This window comes from Alosa pseudoharengus, unplaced genomic scaffold (assembly GCF_046254945.1).
Source record: "Alosa pseudoharengus isolate Yale_2024_CS ecotype anadromous, Long Island Sound unplaced genomic scaffold, YU_APseudo_1.1 YU_APseudo_1.1_scf_13, whole genome shotgun sequence".
NCBI lineage: Eukaryota > Metazoa > Chordata > Actinopteri > Clupeiformes > Clupeidae > Alosa > Alosa pseudoharengus.
Genome location: NW_027468598.1, coordinates 20,225,295 through 20,240,116, shown reverse-complemented (window position 1 = coordinate 20,240,116; position 14,822 = coordinate 20,225,295). Strand labels below are relative to the sequence as shown.

At 43.5% G+C, this 14,822-nt stretch overlaps 1 protein-coding gene across 2 annotated transcripts in view; it reads left to right on the top strand.

Moving 5' to 3' along the window:
* caln1 (calneuron 1) overlaps window positions 1-11,991 on the top strand; it is a 32,868-nt gene extending 20,877 nt beyond the window's left edge. Inside the window, exons 4-5 of one of the 2 annotated variants that reach the window (XM_076281555.1) lie at window positions 6,082-6,238; window positions 11,864-11,991. In XM_076281555.1, coding sequence (XP_076137670.1) covers window positions 6,082-6,238; window positions 11,864-11,991 — 285 coding nt within the window. Of the gene's footprint in view, window positions 1-6,081; window positions 6,253-11,863 lie in introns of both variants that reach the window. The other variant, XM_076281554.1, reaches the window with a different exon arrangement.
* Window positions 11,992-14,822: the final 2,831 nt, after the last annotated feature.

The window sequence follows — 14,822 nt, the reverse complement described above, 5'->3', positions numbered from 1 at the left end:
ATTGATGGGGAAGGAGTGGTGGTCTGGAAGTCTGTAAGCACTCAAAATGATGAACACATCTGGACACCTTTTAAAGCGCAACGCTCTTGTCATTTCCGTAATGACACTGACACGAACCATCTGTCCAGTCAATTTCCTCTCCTCCCTCCCTCCTCCCCTCCTCCCCTCCCATCCTTCTTTCCCAATAACGCGTATGCATGGCAACGCACACAGGCGAGAACATATCACTTTGCCAAGCTGAAACTTCCGGGCCTGACAGAGATATTTCTGACTAATAGCAGGCTATGGATTATTTAACTTGGGCCCCCTGAGTGTGCAAGTTTGGTCGCCTATACATCAACGCATGGCCGACAGCCAGGAAAGCCTGTGCCTGTCAACACCTCAACAGGCGTGATGGTTTTATAGCTGCCAAGGCTCTGTTCACTTTGTCATTCCCTCCAAAAATTATTTGTGCTTGTTTTGCCCTTTATGAATCTTCTGTCCTCTTCATGTGTGACAGTAGCTCTCAACATGCAAACATAAATTACCCCCCCCCCCCCACCACCACTTCCCCTTCCCTGAATGTTCATGTGCTGTTAAGAGATTAAGATCAATACAGTGACTGCAGAGCTGCAATGTAAACAAGGGCGTTGAGTTGTCTCTCTTACGAACACCCATGGTTGTGAAGTTGGACATATAAAGCTATAGTCTGCCCTTTATGAATGATTTTAAGGGACGGTACGTGGTACTTGGATGTTGTTATGGTGGTGGTGAAGAGGTGGATTATTAAGGGGGTAATTGCTACAAAGGTGACAATACAACACTGTCACTATTACCGTATTATTGCAATTCCTTAGGCTTTATGATAGATTCATTATTATGATTTCAATCTGTGATACATAGTGATTTATTTGTAGATATACAAATTGTGTTTGTGTACTGCAGCCATCTTATTGTATTATGTTATATTATGGACTTCACAAGGATTGTTATCAGAGTAGATGTGTGTAAACAAATTAAAGTCATAGCATTAAGTACATAGATGAATAGATATATGGATAGACAGACAGATAGATAGATAAAGGAAAATATATACGGTAACCGCAAGTGGTGATTATCAGGGTCCAAGTAGAATGCAAGAAGTGCCCCTTGTGACAAATCAAAAATCTGAAAGTCATTTTTGTCATGGTCTATAGATGATGTGTACCAAATTTTGAGAGATTCGGATGAATGGCCTTGATGGAGAAAGAAGGTGCAGAAGGTATTTAGCTTAGAACAAAAAAACAATAGGGATCTAGCAGCTCCACTCACTAATCAATATGATATATCGTGCCAGAAAATGTCAGAATACAACATTGTATTGACTTATCTCCCGCTTTTTACAAGAGGTACAACAGGCTTGTTGTCTGGCCGTATCCCGACTGTTATATTGTGATTTTTCCTGAAAACCAACAGCTGTCATCAGTATTCTTGAATTAAACATGGAAATGTTATCATGGGGAGTAGTACCCGTGAGACTTTTGTTTTGTGTTTTTGTAACCTTCTAAAACTCCTGTTTCGCTTGGTTTTCCTGGTAATGATGAGGCACTGATGCAGCAAGACCTGCTTAATCGCTTTTGGGGAGAAAAACGGTGTGCTCTCCCAAAGGGACCCCATGCCCCACACAGCTTACTGGGAAAAAAATATTTCAAGCGCTTCTTTTCCTGAGGGGCTCAAAGGTGCTAAGTGTATCTGTCAGCTGGATTTAGTAAATAAGTCAGTCAGTCCAGAAATGCACTTTGGTCCAGGGATGAGACTCCGGCATAGACAGGGCCTGTCTGGACGTATGAGCGATTAGATTAGTTTCATGGCGTCCTGTCCAAAGTGAAGGCTGCTTCAATCAGCACTAGTGAAGCCGACTGGGTTCTCACAGTCCGTGCCAAAGTTTAAAGGCCTTTGATCTGTTTTCAGCTGAGTCTCCCGGAGGTTCCTACAGCACATGCTGTGTTCATCCCACGGTGACCAATTAGCACAAACAGGAACATGCTGCACTTTTCTGTAGTAACAAAACGGAATAGTCGGTGAAGCCATAGAATGGCATTGAACATCTACAGTTCGGCCTGAACAGACATTTTCTCTGCAGATGTTAATGTTTTATTCATAGTCACACGCCAGGATTTCGGTGTCTTTCAGAGGTTGTTGTAGTCATTATTAACCTGTGAAAAGGACTATAGGACCAGATATCACATTTTGTATCACATTTATCCACACAACCTAAGGAATCCATTGTTGGCAAATGGCAACGATTACAAGCTATAGCTCGGGAACACTCGCACATGCATGCTTAGTATGTTGCGAAGCTTAGTAAGTAACAACTTAGTTACTTACTTGGATTTCAATGAAGTGAAACCATAGCAAAACAAGGTAAAGTTCAACACATTAATAAAATAGCCTGCCTATCTCTGATTCTAAATACTCTTTTACTCTTCAGCAGGGGTAGGATTCGATACAAGAGACTCTTCGCATTTTAATGCCAGGTGTGTACGCAAGTGCTGAAAGGTGGGAAATGGCCAAGATCAGATTTTGTTTACCAGGTGTGAATGGGGCCTCTCTCTCACTGTACTGTATGCCTCTTGTCGTACTCTCAGTCTCCCCCCACCTGTCTCGCAATCAGTCAGTTCCCGACAGTCAGAACTGTGCAGGCCTGTGTGTCCAGAGAGCGCTGATCCAGCAGGAACGCTGCCCTGGCCATCACTAAGCTCTGCTTGACACGAGAAATCCTGTCAGCGCATCACTAATTGCTGTTAAACAGATTGCCATCGGCCACAAAGCGGGTCTGTCGATGAACCCTCTTGCACTTTCTGTGGGGAAGGTTCGATGAGTTCCAATGCTCTCTGCCATTTGCCTGGAGGGCCTGAAAATGTGACACCACACACCACGCCCTTCCTCTTGTGACATGGCATGGTCTTGCCATTGTTTGAAAGGGAAGGATTATTGCCTTTCTGCTTGGCTTGATCTGAACATTTCCATTTGTGTAGCTGATGGGGGCTCGCTCGTGCCAATCAGTGCTGATCCAAACACTCTCCCGGAGCTCGGTGGGGGCTCCCAGGAATGTGACCGAGCGATGCCGACTTTGTGCGGAGCGTCGCTATTGACATTTAGACTTGGTAAGTGACTTCATTCCCCAGCCTCCATCTGCGCACTCTGGAACTGGCGTTGGCAGATTGGAAACGTTGATGTGTTACAGACAGATTTCGGTCGGCTTGGCCAGTGCTCGCTGAATCGCACTGCCGGTCCACATGGCGCGGCCCCTGAGCCTCGTCTCACGAAAACGACCCCGTTTATAAGCCCCGGTCCTCTCTAACCTCTCTCCGCCTCAAAACCATACACCATGACGGAGAACTTAACGCCCGCCGTTAAATCACAGGTATTGTTAATGACCCATTTACGTTCACATTTGCCGATTTTCATGACGGCTATATAATAAACGTAACTTGCGGTGCACAGCTGGTTAAATATGTTTTATCTGTGCCTGTGCTCCTTGACATGGTATTAGTGTGTGTGACCTTGACTCGCAGGCTGCCTGCCGTTCTATAGGAGCTTCATGGGTGCTAATTAAGGCTGTAATCTGCACCGGCGCCAAGCATCAGGAGGATAAAAACTAGTTACAGGAAAACAAAAAGCTAATATAATTTACTGGCAGCTGTTTTGGCTCCCATTGCAGAGAGATGCTTTGCGAGCGCAGTGCTGCAATATGGAGGCGAGATGGAGTATTAGCTGTTGTGTAGCAAAAATGCTTAAAGGATCAGAGAATGTTTTGGTTGCTATTTGACTTTGGTCTTTTCAGGTTGTCTTAAATATCTTGATTGTCAAAATAAAATTGAATTAGTCTACCAAAACAATATTTTGATCAGTGTTGGTAGGGCTTATCCATTTTATTTATCTCTTTTTAAAAATTCTGTCCTGTAATGTTGCCATCATTGTGTGTGTGTGTGTGTGTGTGTGTGTCGTGTCACATTGTGGAAAACTGGCGGTAAAGCTCTTGCTTGTATAAAATGGCCGAGGCAGATGACCTTCAGACTCTTATGCACTCACTCAGCCATGAAGGTCAGTCTGGCCACCATTACGCTTCTAAATAAACTCTTAAAAGGAAAGAGAAAAAACACAGAGTAGAAGAACGAGAAGCTAAAATGGAATTTGTTATCCATCAAGGGTGCTGCTCATTGAATCCGGCCTCTCCTCTCACACACAAAAGTACAGCCAGACACACATACAACACACACACACACACAACACACAACACACAACACACACACACACACACACACAACACACATACACAAGACACACACACAACACACAGGCAGTCTCTTCTGTTCTCTGTGGCAGCAGTCTCTTCTATTCTCTGCTAATGGTCCCCAATGATGGCACCGCTGGAGGGCTGGGTTGACTGAAGGTCAAATCCTGGCAGTGGCTGTGCAGCCTCTTAATCCACCTGTCCAGAAACGCACAGAGGTAAATAGTATCTTGCCCTCTAATTGTGATAACAGGTTAGCTGCTGTTGCTTTTCTCTGTGTTTGAAGTCTGTCAGTGTAGAGGAGTCTTAGTCAATCTATTTTTCTCAACACAGAGAACACTCTACTGATCAATGCCTACTTGCCTTTTTTATCTGTGTGTTTGAAGTTTATGTACATCTTAATTTTATTCTGTGTGTGTGTGTCATCGCTGCTCCTTCTGACACACATTGTCAATGAAAAAATCTCACACTGACTCCAGGAGGAAGCATTCTAACACCTCTAGTGTACACATTGTGCTGTTTATGTACAGTGATGTCACATAAATGTCTGGACATGAAACATACACAAGACCCCCCCCCCCCCCCCCCCCCCCCCCCCCCCCCCCCCAAGTCATCTGTGACTTAAGGGAGATATGGCGAGATGAGTAACGGCAGCAGTCTGCATACGAGTGGGTGTGATATGTCCCTTTTTATTGCTCGCGTGATTTATCACCTTGTCGCAGTGTTCTGTTTTGTCTTTGCACGAGCCACTTAAAGAAGGCACTTGTGCTGCTGCCATCCCCTTTTTCTTCCTCCCTGCAGAGTTGCAAGCTGCGCTATTGACTTTTGAGTACATTCGTGTCGAGCCATACATTGAGTGCCAGACGTACAGCGGAGTCACAATCTGAATTTATCTGGCTCTTGGGTTGAGCCGTCAATGAAGATTAAATCAGTCAGATAGTGTTAATGTTGTTTAAACTGAATGACTTGAGTTAGGTGGTAACTGTAAAGATAAAAAAAACATGTTATGAATGTAGCACTGGCAGATGTGTTTTGAAAGACATACAGTAACTTTGTCCATGCTTTCTTATCTACCGGTAATTGACATCTTGATTCTTTACAACAGACCATCAAATAGCAAAAAATCAGCATAGAGTTGTAGATGCAAGTGTTTCATACACTGCCCCTAAAGAAGCAACAGTGTTTCTGTTGATCAAAACACAATTTTAGACTACAAAAACTGTCTGTATCGAGTATGGTTCTTGATGTGTTCACCGTTCATTAAGCACTTGTCTATGTTACGTTATTATTATTATTACGTTAGTATTGCTATGTATGTGACAAATAAACCTCCTTGTATCTTGTATCTTTGTCTACTACAAAGGTCAGAGGTCAAACAGTGAGCAGCGAAGGGTCAGCCTATCTTGTTTGTGTACATAACGTGTGTTCTGAAAAAGTATTTTTAAGAAGACATAAACATTGAAAACAAGCTGCATTTCATTCAATGTATCCACATAATTGACTCTCTTTTAAGTCACTTAAATGTGGTTCAGTCCAACATTTGAATTTCGTTTTATGTTTTGGTTTTCAAGTTGTTCCTTTTGAATTATTTGTGATTTCCTGTTTGGTCTGTCTGAATCAGCGCAATGTTGTGAAAATCTCCTCTTTTCTTAATTATTGAACTGATTACTGTTTAGCTCCTCTGGCCAATTAGTCGTCACAGTTGTTTCCCATTGAACTCTTGGCCATGGGCTGATGAAATGTGTGGTAAAACTTAAGTGCAAACGTCTGCGAGAGGAATGAGTTTCATGTTGTGTGTGTTCCCCCCCCCCCCCTCTTTCTCTCAGTTTGACATGCAGAGGATAACGCTGGAGGAGCTCAAGCACATCCTCTTCCACGCCTTCCGGGACCACCTCACGATGAAGGACATCGAGAACATCATCATTAATGAGGAGGAGAGCCTCAACGAGAACTCTGGGAACTGCCAGACAGAGTTTGAGGGAGGTGAGTGCTCTACAGTATGTGTGTGTGTGTGTGTGTGTGTGTGTGTGTGTTTGTGTGCGTGCGTGTGTCCGTGCGTGCTTGTGTGCGTGTTTAGTTGTTTGGATGGGTGTCTGGGATGGCGAGTTGGGTATATCTGCCTGTCACAGACAGCTGTCACTGCTGTGTTTTCAAAGGATCTTTTTTCAGAATTGCGCTTAATAGCCTCATTATCGGTTAATAGCAGTTAACAGAGAGTTAAATAGGTGTGATGGAATCATCTCCACAAAATGCTGTGGTGGTGCAAAGCCACCAGCATGACTGCTGTGGGTCTGCCTCTCATTCTCTCATGGCCGTTTTTCGAGTTCCTCTCATTCATCAGTATGAAGTCAGCCACGCCTGATGACAAGCTCTGTCGATGATTGCAAGTCTGCAGCTTTGCGTAGGATCAAAAGCCTTTGACAGCCTCAAGCTTTTTGCACTCCAGATCAAAGAGATCTTTCATCTTTAATGTAATCTCTGCAATATATCGAAATGTTTTGGTATTGATTTGAATTTTCTTTTAAACACACAGATGATCAGCTCCACAAGGCCATTTTGCCCTGATTTAAGTAATTATAGTGATTTGGGCTACATCATTCTCCATAGAGGAGCCGACAAGATAACATGTATTGGTTTTATTCCACAGAAGGTCTTCTGGCATCGGAGAAACAGACACTTTTTATTGATGAGCACTAAGCCCTGGCTAGTGTATGTATCCAGGCTGATTATGACCAATTAATGATCAAGGCTGAATGCCAAATATTCTCATCTGTCAAATACTTCAAGCCTCCTTGAGCATTGGTAATTGGCAGAGTAGGACTGTACGATATACATCATTTAATTCCTAATGCAGTGTGTTATTGTTGTTGCAAAACCTCACAGCATGAATGGGCTATTCTATTGCAACTGTTCTAACACATGTCCAATTTTGTGTACTGACATCATTCTACCTACTGTATCTCTGATCACTTGCTAGATTTATTTTATCCTCATTAGACAATGTGATAATACAGAAATAATGGAAATGATTATACGTATAAACTACAGTGAAGCCCCTAATCACATTATATTACGCTACCCAGTTTTTAAAAAATGGAAGATCTCTGTGCACTGATATTGCTTATACAGACTATATATGAAGAGTTCAGATGCAAAAGCCTCTAAACGCCACCTCCGTCAAAAATGAGATAATGATGGTGAGGGAATGCTCTCCACACATACTATATGTTGATCAAATAATTTAGTTTCAAAACCTGCTAAATACCATTCTCTTCCTGATCTGAAATATGAATTTGTAGGCAAAAACCTATATAATAGGAGCCTGATAAAAATGCTAATTTTAAAGAAAAGTGGTCAGGCGGATTTAGAGGGTTTTGCATATATCTTATCTATATGTATATACGATAGCCTTATTTGCATGCAAGAGTAGCCTAATCATAAGATGAATTACGTTGACAGAAGTGACAGAATTGTAATTCAAACAACTCAACTCAACTTAACATAAACACATCATTTTTATTTAGTAATTCATCATATCATGCTATAGAACAGCAGGGATCTTATTGGACCGTATTTGAACAGCTGTCTCTTTTATCCTCATGGTGATAATAAATGTTCCAATACAATTATCGGCAGAAATAAACCTTTCCGGTAAGCCATAAATGAGACATCTGTTGAAAGCCATGAATGCGAAAATTGCAGAACTTGCACAACAATAGCCACAACCCACACATAAGAGATGACACCCAAGGATTTATGCAGTAAGCTGCCAACAGCCTCACTATCATTCCATCTTCGCGGTTTTAGACAGCATCAAAAATGATCACACAGACAATATGATGGTCTTGATTTATGTGCAAACCTGAAACTGGTCATAAAACGACTCGCATGCAATTTGTGTTCCTACTATAAAATTTTACTAGCCATCAGTTAATTGATATTATTCACTGAGCAAAGTTTCTTTTGCCTTTTGAGGGTGGAGGATATCAGAAGATGCCTAAATGGTAAAGGTTGAACTGTAGTGCTACTCTATCCTCCCATCTCGCAGGATGAAGTGAACCTTTGCTCTGAGTTTATAACTAACACCTACAAGCAGCTGAGACCAAGTGCAGGAGTGCAGGTTCTTCAGGACTTCAGCAGAGGCCGTGGTGGAGTTTGAGCCCCCCCCTCACCTGTGACTCTGCGTTCAGATTCCATACCTTGCCCTTTTTTGCACCTACAAAGCCTGGCTTGGAAAGGTCAATCCCACAGCAGGGTTGCCAGGTTTGGTGGCATTTGGTTCCAGAAGTAAAGTCTCGGCCTTGAAGCTGGAAGACATTTTATCTCCTGCCCCCAGTACCACCCCAGTTTGGGTACAAATGTTTTATGGATCAGTGTTTCTTATATGAGCTGGAATGCGTTTAGTCTGATCACGGGCACATCAGAGGTGAGTTGTGAGTCTGGGAACGGAGGCGGGTTATTTAGTTGCTTTATGGCCCCATAAAAAGAGCAGAGAAGAAAAGCTGATGATGAGTCCTCAAGGTGCTCGCCTCATTTTCATATTTATGACTTTGTCTTCATCAGGGAAGGGTGAGTTGAGTCGCCGCTCAGTAGCCCCTCGATGACGGTTAATGGGATGCTACTTTGGTGTAGATGTGACTGAGCACTTCCTTATGGGCCCCTTGGATGCAAATATTCTTTTTCATCCTGTTTTTATATGAAGAATCTTTTTTATTTAAAAAAATGGAAGGCAGTCTTACAGGTTATCAAAGCTGTTGAGCTGTCTCTGAATATTCATGACAGCTAGCTAGTTCTTCTCCACACCGTCATGACTTCGAGCTACATTGATATCTCCACATTAGCATCCTTTTCTCGAGTTCAGCCTGAGCCAAATGTTTTTGTGTGAGGGAGAGGGAGGCTTGCTGACGACATCAGCTGTGTGGTTGAGCGCAGGGCGACAACAGAGGGCATGCTGGGAAGAGCGAGACCTCCGCGCTGACTGACAGTGCCTCGGGCGTGCTCCATCTTCACCTCACCAGCTACAGCGCGTCTCCGTGTCTGAGGCTGCATTCGGAGATGCCATCTGTCAAAGCCCCGGTGCCCGCCATGAATTATTCACCACCATACCTTAGCCTGGCTGAACTGAGGCCGCGAGGTGCTCGCTGCTCGCTGCCCGGGGTCAATAGGGAACTGCATAAGAAGTATTCCCTGAAGTATTAGCATAAGTGCAGAATCTTTGCCCCGACTTTAAAGTCTTTAATCTGTGTAGCATCAGGTTTAACCTTTAAGTATTTTAGCGGAAAGGCTCAGCACCCGTAGTACAAATTTTGCATAATTGATGTTGCCACCCATTCATTTGTAGGCTTTGATCTCATTTGAAAGTGAGGCTATCTCCCCTGTGTTGTTGTTGACATCAGAATCTTTCATTCAGTTCGTCGTGAAACTGTTATTTCACATTTGCTGTAAAAATAACTACAGTCCTGGGTGACTTCTCTGCCCTTGTGAACTGTGCCTGGTGTATAATTAGTTTCCAATTAGTTCCTTTCAGTAATTAATCCAGTATTGTCTGACCCTGCCTCCTTAAGTGCTGTAAATGCTGAGTGTTCCCTGTCCATTGTGTGTGAGTGTATGTCTATGTGTGAGTGTATGTCTGTGTGTGAGTGTGTGTCTGTGTCTGTGTGTGTGTGTGTGTGTGTGTGTGTGGGGGGGGGTCACCAAGAAGTGTGACATCACCACACCTGTGTCAGCAGAGGGCGGTGCCTTGACCAAGCCAGAATCAAGGCCAGCTATTGGCTCGAGGCAGGCGGGACTAGCTGACTAGCAGCACTCCCTGCTGGAGGGGGACTGACGCGGAAAAAATTACATTATGGGGGTGAGGCGAGTGCGCAATCTGTCTCTCCGCATGTGTCCCTGCTCCACCTAATAACCTCCCCTTCTATTCTCAATGGCAGGCTGTTGCCTCAGCTAACTCCAGGTCGGAAAGGGGACATGATTTGGATTTTTAAAGCCGACCTAACAGATTGCATACAGTTTGTTTTGGTTCCTCGTTAAAAACGAATGTAGCTTTGGGATCTTCAAAAAGCGTCTGTTCACCTTGTAGCTAACTAATTCATTCTTACTCTTTATTTAGGCTATATGACTTTACATGAAACTATTAAATTATTATGTTGATTTAATGTTAATAGAATGTTTATTGATGTCATTGTACGTGACTTTGGATAAAAGCGTCTGGTAAGAACCATAAACAGAAAAATTATATTATGATTAGAGCATATACTCTATATACTATCACCAGAGCCGGACAGTAACGGAGTACATTTACTTGAGTACAGTACTTGAGTACAATTTTGAGGGATCTGTACTTTACTCGAGTATCATTTTTGGGGAGTACTCATGACTTTACTCAAGTACATTTTAGAGGCAAATATTGTACTCTTTACTCCACTACATTTCTATCCATAACCGTGAGTACCCGTTACTACTTCTAAAAAAGAAGGAAAAAAGAAAAATCTCAGAAACCCTCAATTTCTTGTTTCCCTCTCAAACGTGATTGGATTGTGCAGGTGCCACTGATTGGGACAGCCTATCAGCAATCATCTTCAGCTTTCCGCCAAAGTCAACTCCATGGTTAGATTTAGATAAGAAACGAAACCATGGACGAAACAATGGATGAAGACGCAACAGGTCCATCCCGGGAATGTGCCAACCTGTGGCCCCACCTCGCCACACTATTTCAATTTTCTGAACAAGTTAATGATAGTTTTCGCTTCAAGTGTTTCAATTACAAAATAGTATTTTGTATTTGAAATACGTATTTGAAATACATGTATTAGAAATACTGCCCATCCCTGGCAACATGGTAAAAAGATGAAAATTACTTGATTTTACTTCCAATTCATTTTACATTCTCCAAGGTATTAACATTAACATTTTTCATAACTACATAAATACAAGCACTGTGGCAGTAGTAATGCAATATTTAGAAAATGTAGGCTACTCTTGTACTCTTAATACTCAAGTACTTTTAAAACTACTCAAGTAATGAAGCTGTGTACTCTGTCCGCCTCTGACTATCACAGAACATATAAAGACAAAGTCCTTATGGACAAGTCCCCCTACTCGGCGGCCATCTTGGTAATGCACTTTAGGCAGTTATGGGGCAGCTATATTCGTATTCAAGTGAATATGGAGGCATACATAAGGGTTACCTACAGTATATTATAGGAAGGGGCGGAATATGTGTGGACAACTGCCATATTGGCGTTACGAACTAACCCCATGCAAGTCTTTGTTGGCACCTTGGTAAAGTTGAGTAAAAAGAGGTTTTTTAGAAAATCATCTTTTGGCAATTTATCTTGGTCTCACAATGAGGAAAAAAGAACAACCTTTAAGGGAAGTAAATGTATTCTGAGATACATAAATACAGAGAAGTACAAAAAAGACAAATATGGTACTTCGATGAACCAGTGTTTTTGAGTCATGTCTACAGTCAGTGAAGAGTGAATGGGCTGTTGATGATGTGTAATTTTGAAGTCTCAGTACTCTCAGTACAGTACTCAGCGTTAGCGTTACCCTTAGGACACCAAAAACCTTGCTGACCGTTTGTCTCTCTGTCTTCCCTTTCCACAGTCCACTCCAAGAAGAACAACCGGCAGACGTGTGTGCGCAAGAGCCTCATCTGCGCCTTCGCCATGGCCTTCATCATCAGCGTCATGCTCATTGCAGCCAATCAGATGTTGCGGAATGGCATGGAGTAGCACATCACTGTGATTGCGGGGCCCCCAGCCTGCATGTGCATGCTCAGTGCGTTATACAGGTCATTTCTCTTTTTTTTGCCAAAAAAAGAAGAAGAAAATACAAACCAGATCGGAATTAAGAAAAAAAAAATCAAACACCTCACTGATGAAAGAATGAAAGAGAGTGAGAGAAAAAAAGCAAGGAACCATTGTTTTTCTATCCAAGAGGTATTTTTTCCGGTCAGGAGTTGTTTGTTTGTTTGTTTGTTTGTTTGTTTGTTTATTATTTAATTTATTTCCTAGGGAGTGAGTGACAAACAAGTGTGGGTCAGACTGAAGCCAGCAGGGGGCAGGGTGTCTCCACGGAGACCCAACCCACGCCCCCCACCCCTTTTTCCCACCTCTCTGGCAGGGACATCTAAGGGCTGTTCCCTCAATGCAATAAACCACAGGAGCGTGGAATCAACCTCCTGTCCACCACCGGCCACCATGTTCTACACTCAATGCTGGTCCAGCCTGCGGTTTGGTGCAGCCCAGCCATGGACTGAACCACCATAGGGGAATTGGCGATGTGTTTTGTGCTTTTGGAAAGAGCACTGAAGCACACACACACACACACACACACACACAAACATAATCAAGCACACAAGTTTGCAATGTCCCCTCCAGCGTCGCTATTTGTCACATAGCCATTTTAATTCCATCTGGGATACTGACTTCTACAGAGCTACCTAGAGACAGGCCTTTCTCTTTCTTTCTTTCTTTCTCTCTCTCTCTCTCTCTCTCCCTCCCTCTCTCTCTCTTTCTCTCACTTGCTTTCTCTGTCCCTCTCTGTCTGCCATCATCTTTTTGTGTATGGATTTTCTTCTTCTATTATTTTCTCTGCTCCCCACCAGTCCATAATTGATCTTTCGCCGTGTGACGTGATGTTGAAACGAGGACACTTCAGACGAGGACAGCGTGCTCGGCATGCCAAAGACTGGAGATTGTGTGTGGGTGGAAGTGCGGCTCGGCTCGGCTGGGCTCAGCGCTACCTCTGGGCCTCGTACTGTTTTCTTCCCGCCCGTTTCCCGGCCTCCACACTGAGACTGACATTTCAACATCTCACTCTCTCGCTCTCTCATGACGTTGAGCAGGAGGTTAACACTCACTCAACACTTTTTTTTTTTTTTTTTTAACTTCTTTAGTTGTCTGCCTCAAATTCAGCCTTTGTCTGGTGCATCCTTCTGCCAACACACACCCATCTCTTCCCCATGTAAAGTACTGTGGATGCCGTGGTGTGGATGTACGTAGAATAGCCTGGTTGGTGTGTGTGTGTGTGTGTGTGTGTGTGTGTGACCTGCTACGCCCACCTCAACCACCTGTGTCCGGCGCACGTGCACCAGCCTCTTCCCAAGGCACGGCAGCGCTGAGGCCGGACGAGCGCCTGTGGGTCTCCGTGGCGATCGAGTGCCTGAGGTCGGCGCTGATGTCCAGACTCTAGGGATGAACTGAACTTGTCTTGCAGTGTTAGAACAGTCGGGCCTGTGTGCTTCTCCTTTAAAACCAACGCTCCTTGGTTAACAAAGCCAGTCTTTTACTGTATTGTGTTGAGATTATCATTCCCTGAGCACCCTCTCATCCCCATCCCCTTCCTGTGTAAAATTCTCACAATAATACTTAGACCACCTTTAATTGCATGCAATGTCGTGAAAGTCTGTATATGTATGCCCCTACATATAGTATATCCATGTCAGGGCAGATGTATGTCTGTGTGTCCGTGCATGACTGTCGATCCCTCCATATACACTCTGCTCAGGCAGTGTCTCAGAGGTCTGGGTGGGGGTGGTGGGGGTGGTGGTGAGTGACTGAGTGAGGGTTTATGGTCCGCTACCACCACCACCGAGAGTCCACCACCACTCTGAGTGCCTCTGACTGAAGCCATATAAAAATCTGCACAGACGTACCTAAGAACACACTCTGTGGGAGCGCGATCTTCCGCTGCGACTGGGAAATGGGGAGACGGGGAGAAAAAACAAAATGTCATTTGGCAAAGGGAAATGTGGCGGAGAGTGCTGAATTACCCTTTTCTACTGTAAATGTCAGCACCCCAGTATGAGCACACACAGAGAGAGAGAGAGAAAGAGAGAGAGAGAGAGAGCAGGGAGATGAGGGGGTGGGAGGGATAGATTGCAGTACTGCAGCTCTACCTGCTGGCGCAGAGGGGAACTTGATGTTTAGAAGAGAAACAATATCATTCAGGATTATGAATGAGTACGGACCAGCTGTTTTTGGTAGATAAGGCATGTAGATGCCACACTGAGTTCCTTTTCAACACTGTTTAGTGCAATAGAATGTATTGGATTGTGATAAAAGTTATCAAATGAATGCATATACATTGTATACAAGCTTACCAGGCTAAAGAAGTATTATAATTAAAGTGAATATGGAATGTTTTTGCAGAATTTTGAATGTAATGCTAAAGGTATGGCAGGACTGCATTGGATCTTTGAGATTTTCTGCTCTGGGAAAACCAATTTAAACAACATCAGGCAAGAGGAGCCCACCTGGTGTTTCTGTCAGTGCACTCATTTTCTCCGGTGTCTCTTGCAGTTAAAGATTTCACATCTCTAAGTAGCTTTAGCGCAAATCACTCTGGACACGAATAGCAAACGGCACAGTGGAGTCTTTCTTTCTGTGATAAAGTGTCACTTGCATTCAGTGCATGTTTCAGGAATCAATATTTGGCAGGCCGGAAATGAAGCAATGAGTTTTTAGCAGCCATTCAAACAGGACATTGAGCTGCTCAATGCTGTTATGAGTCACTGGTGTTTTAGCAGCTGAAACTGCTTGAATCCCCCTCTTAGTTCTGA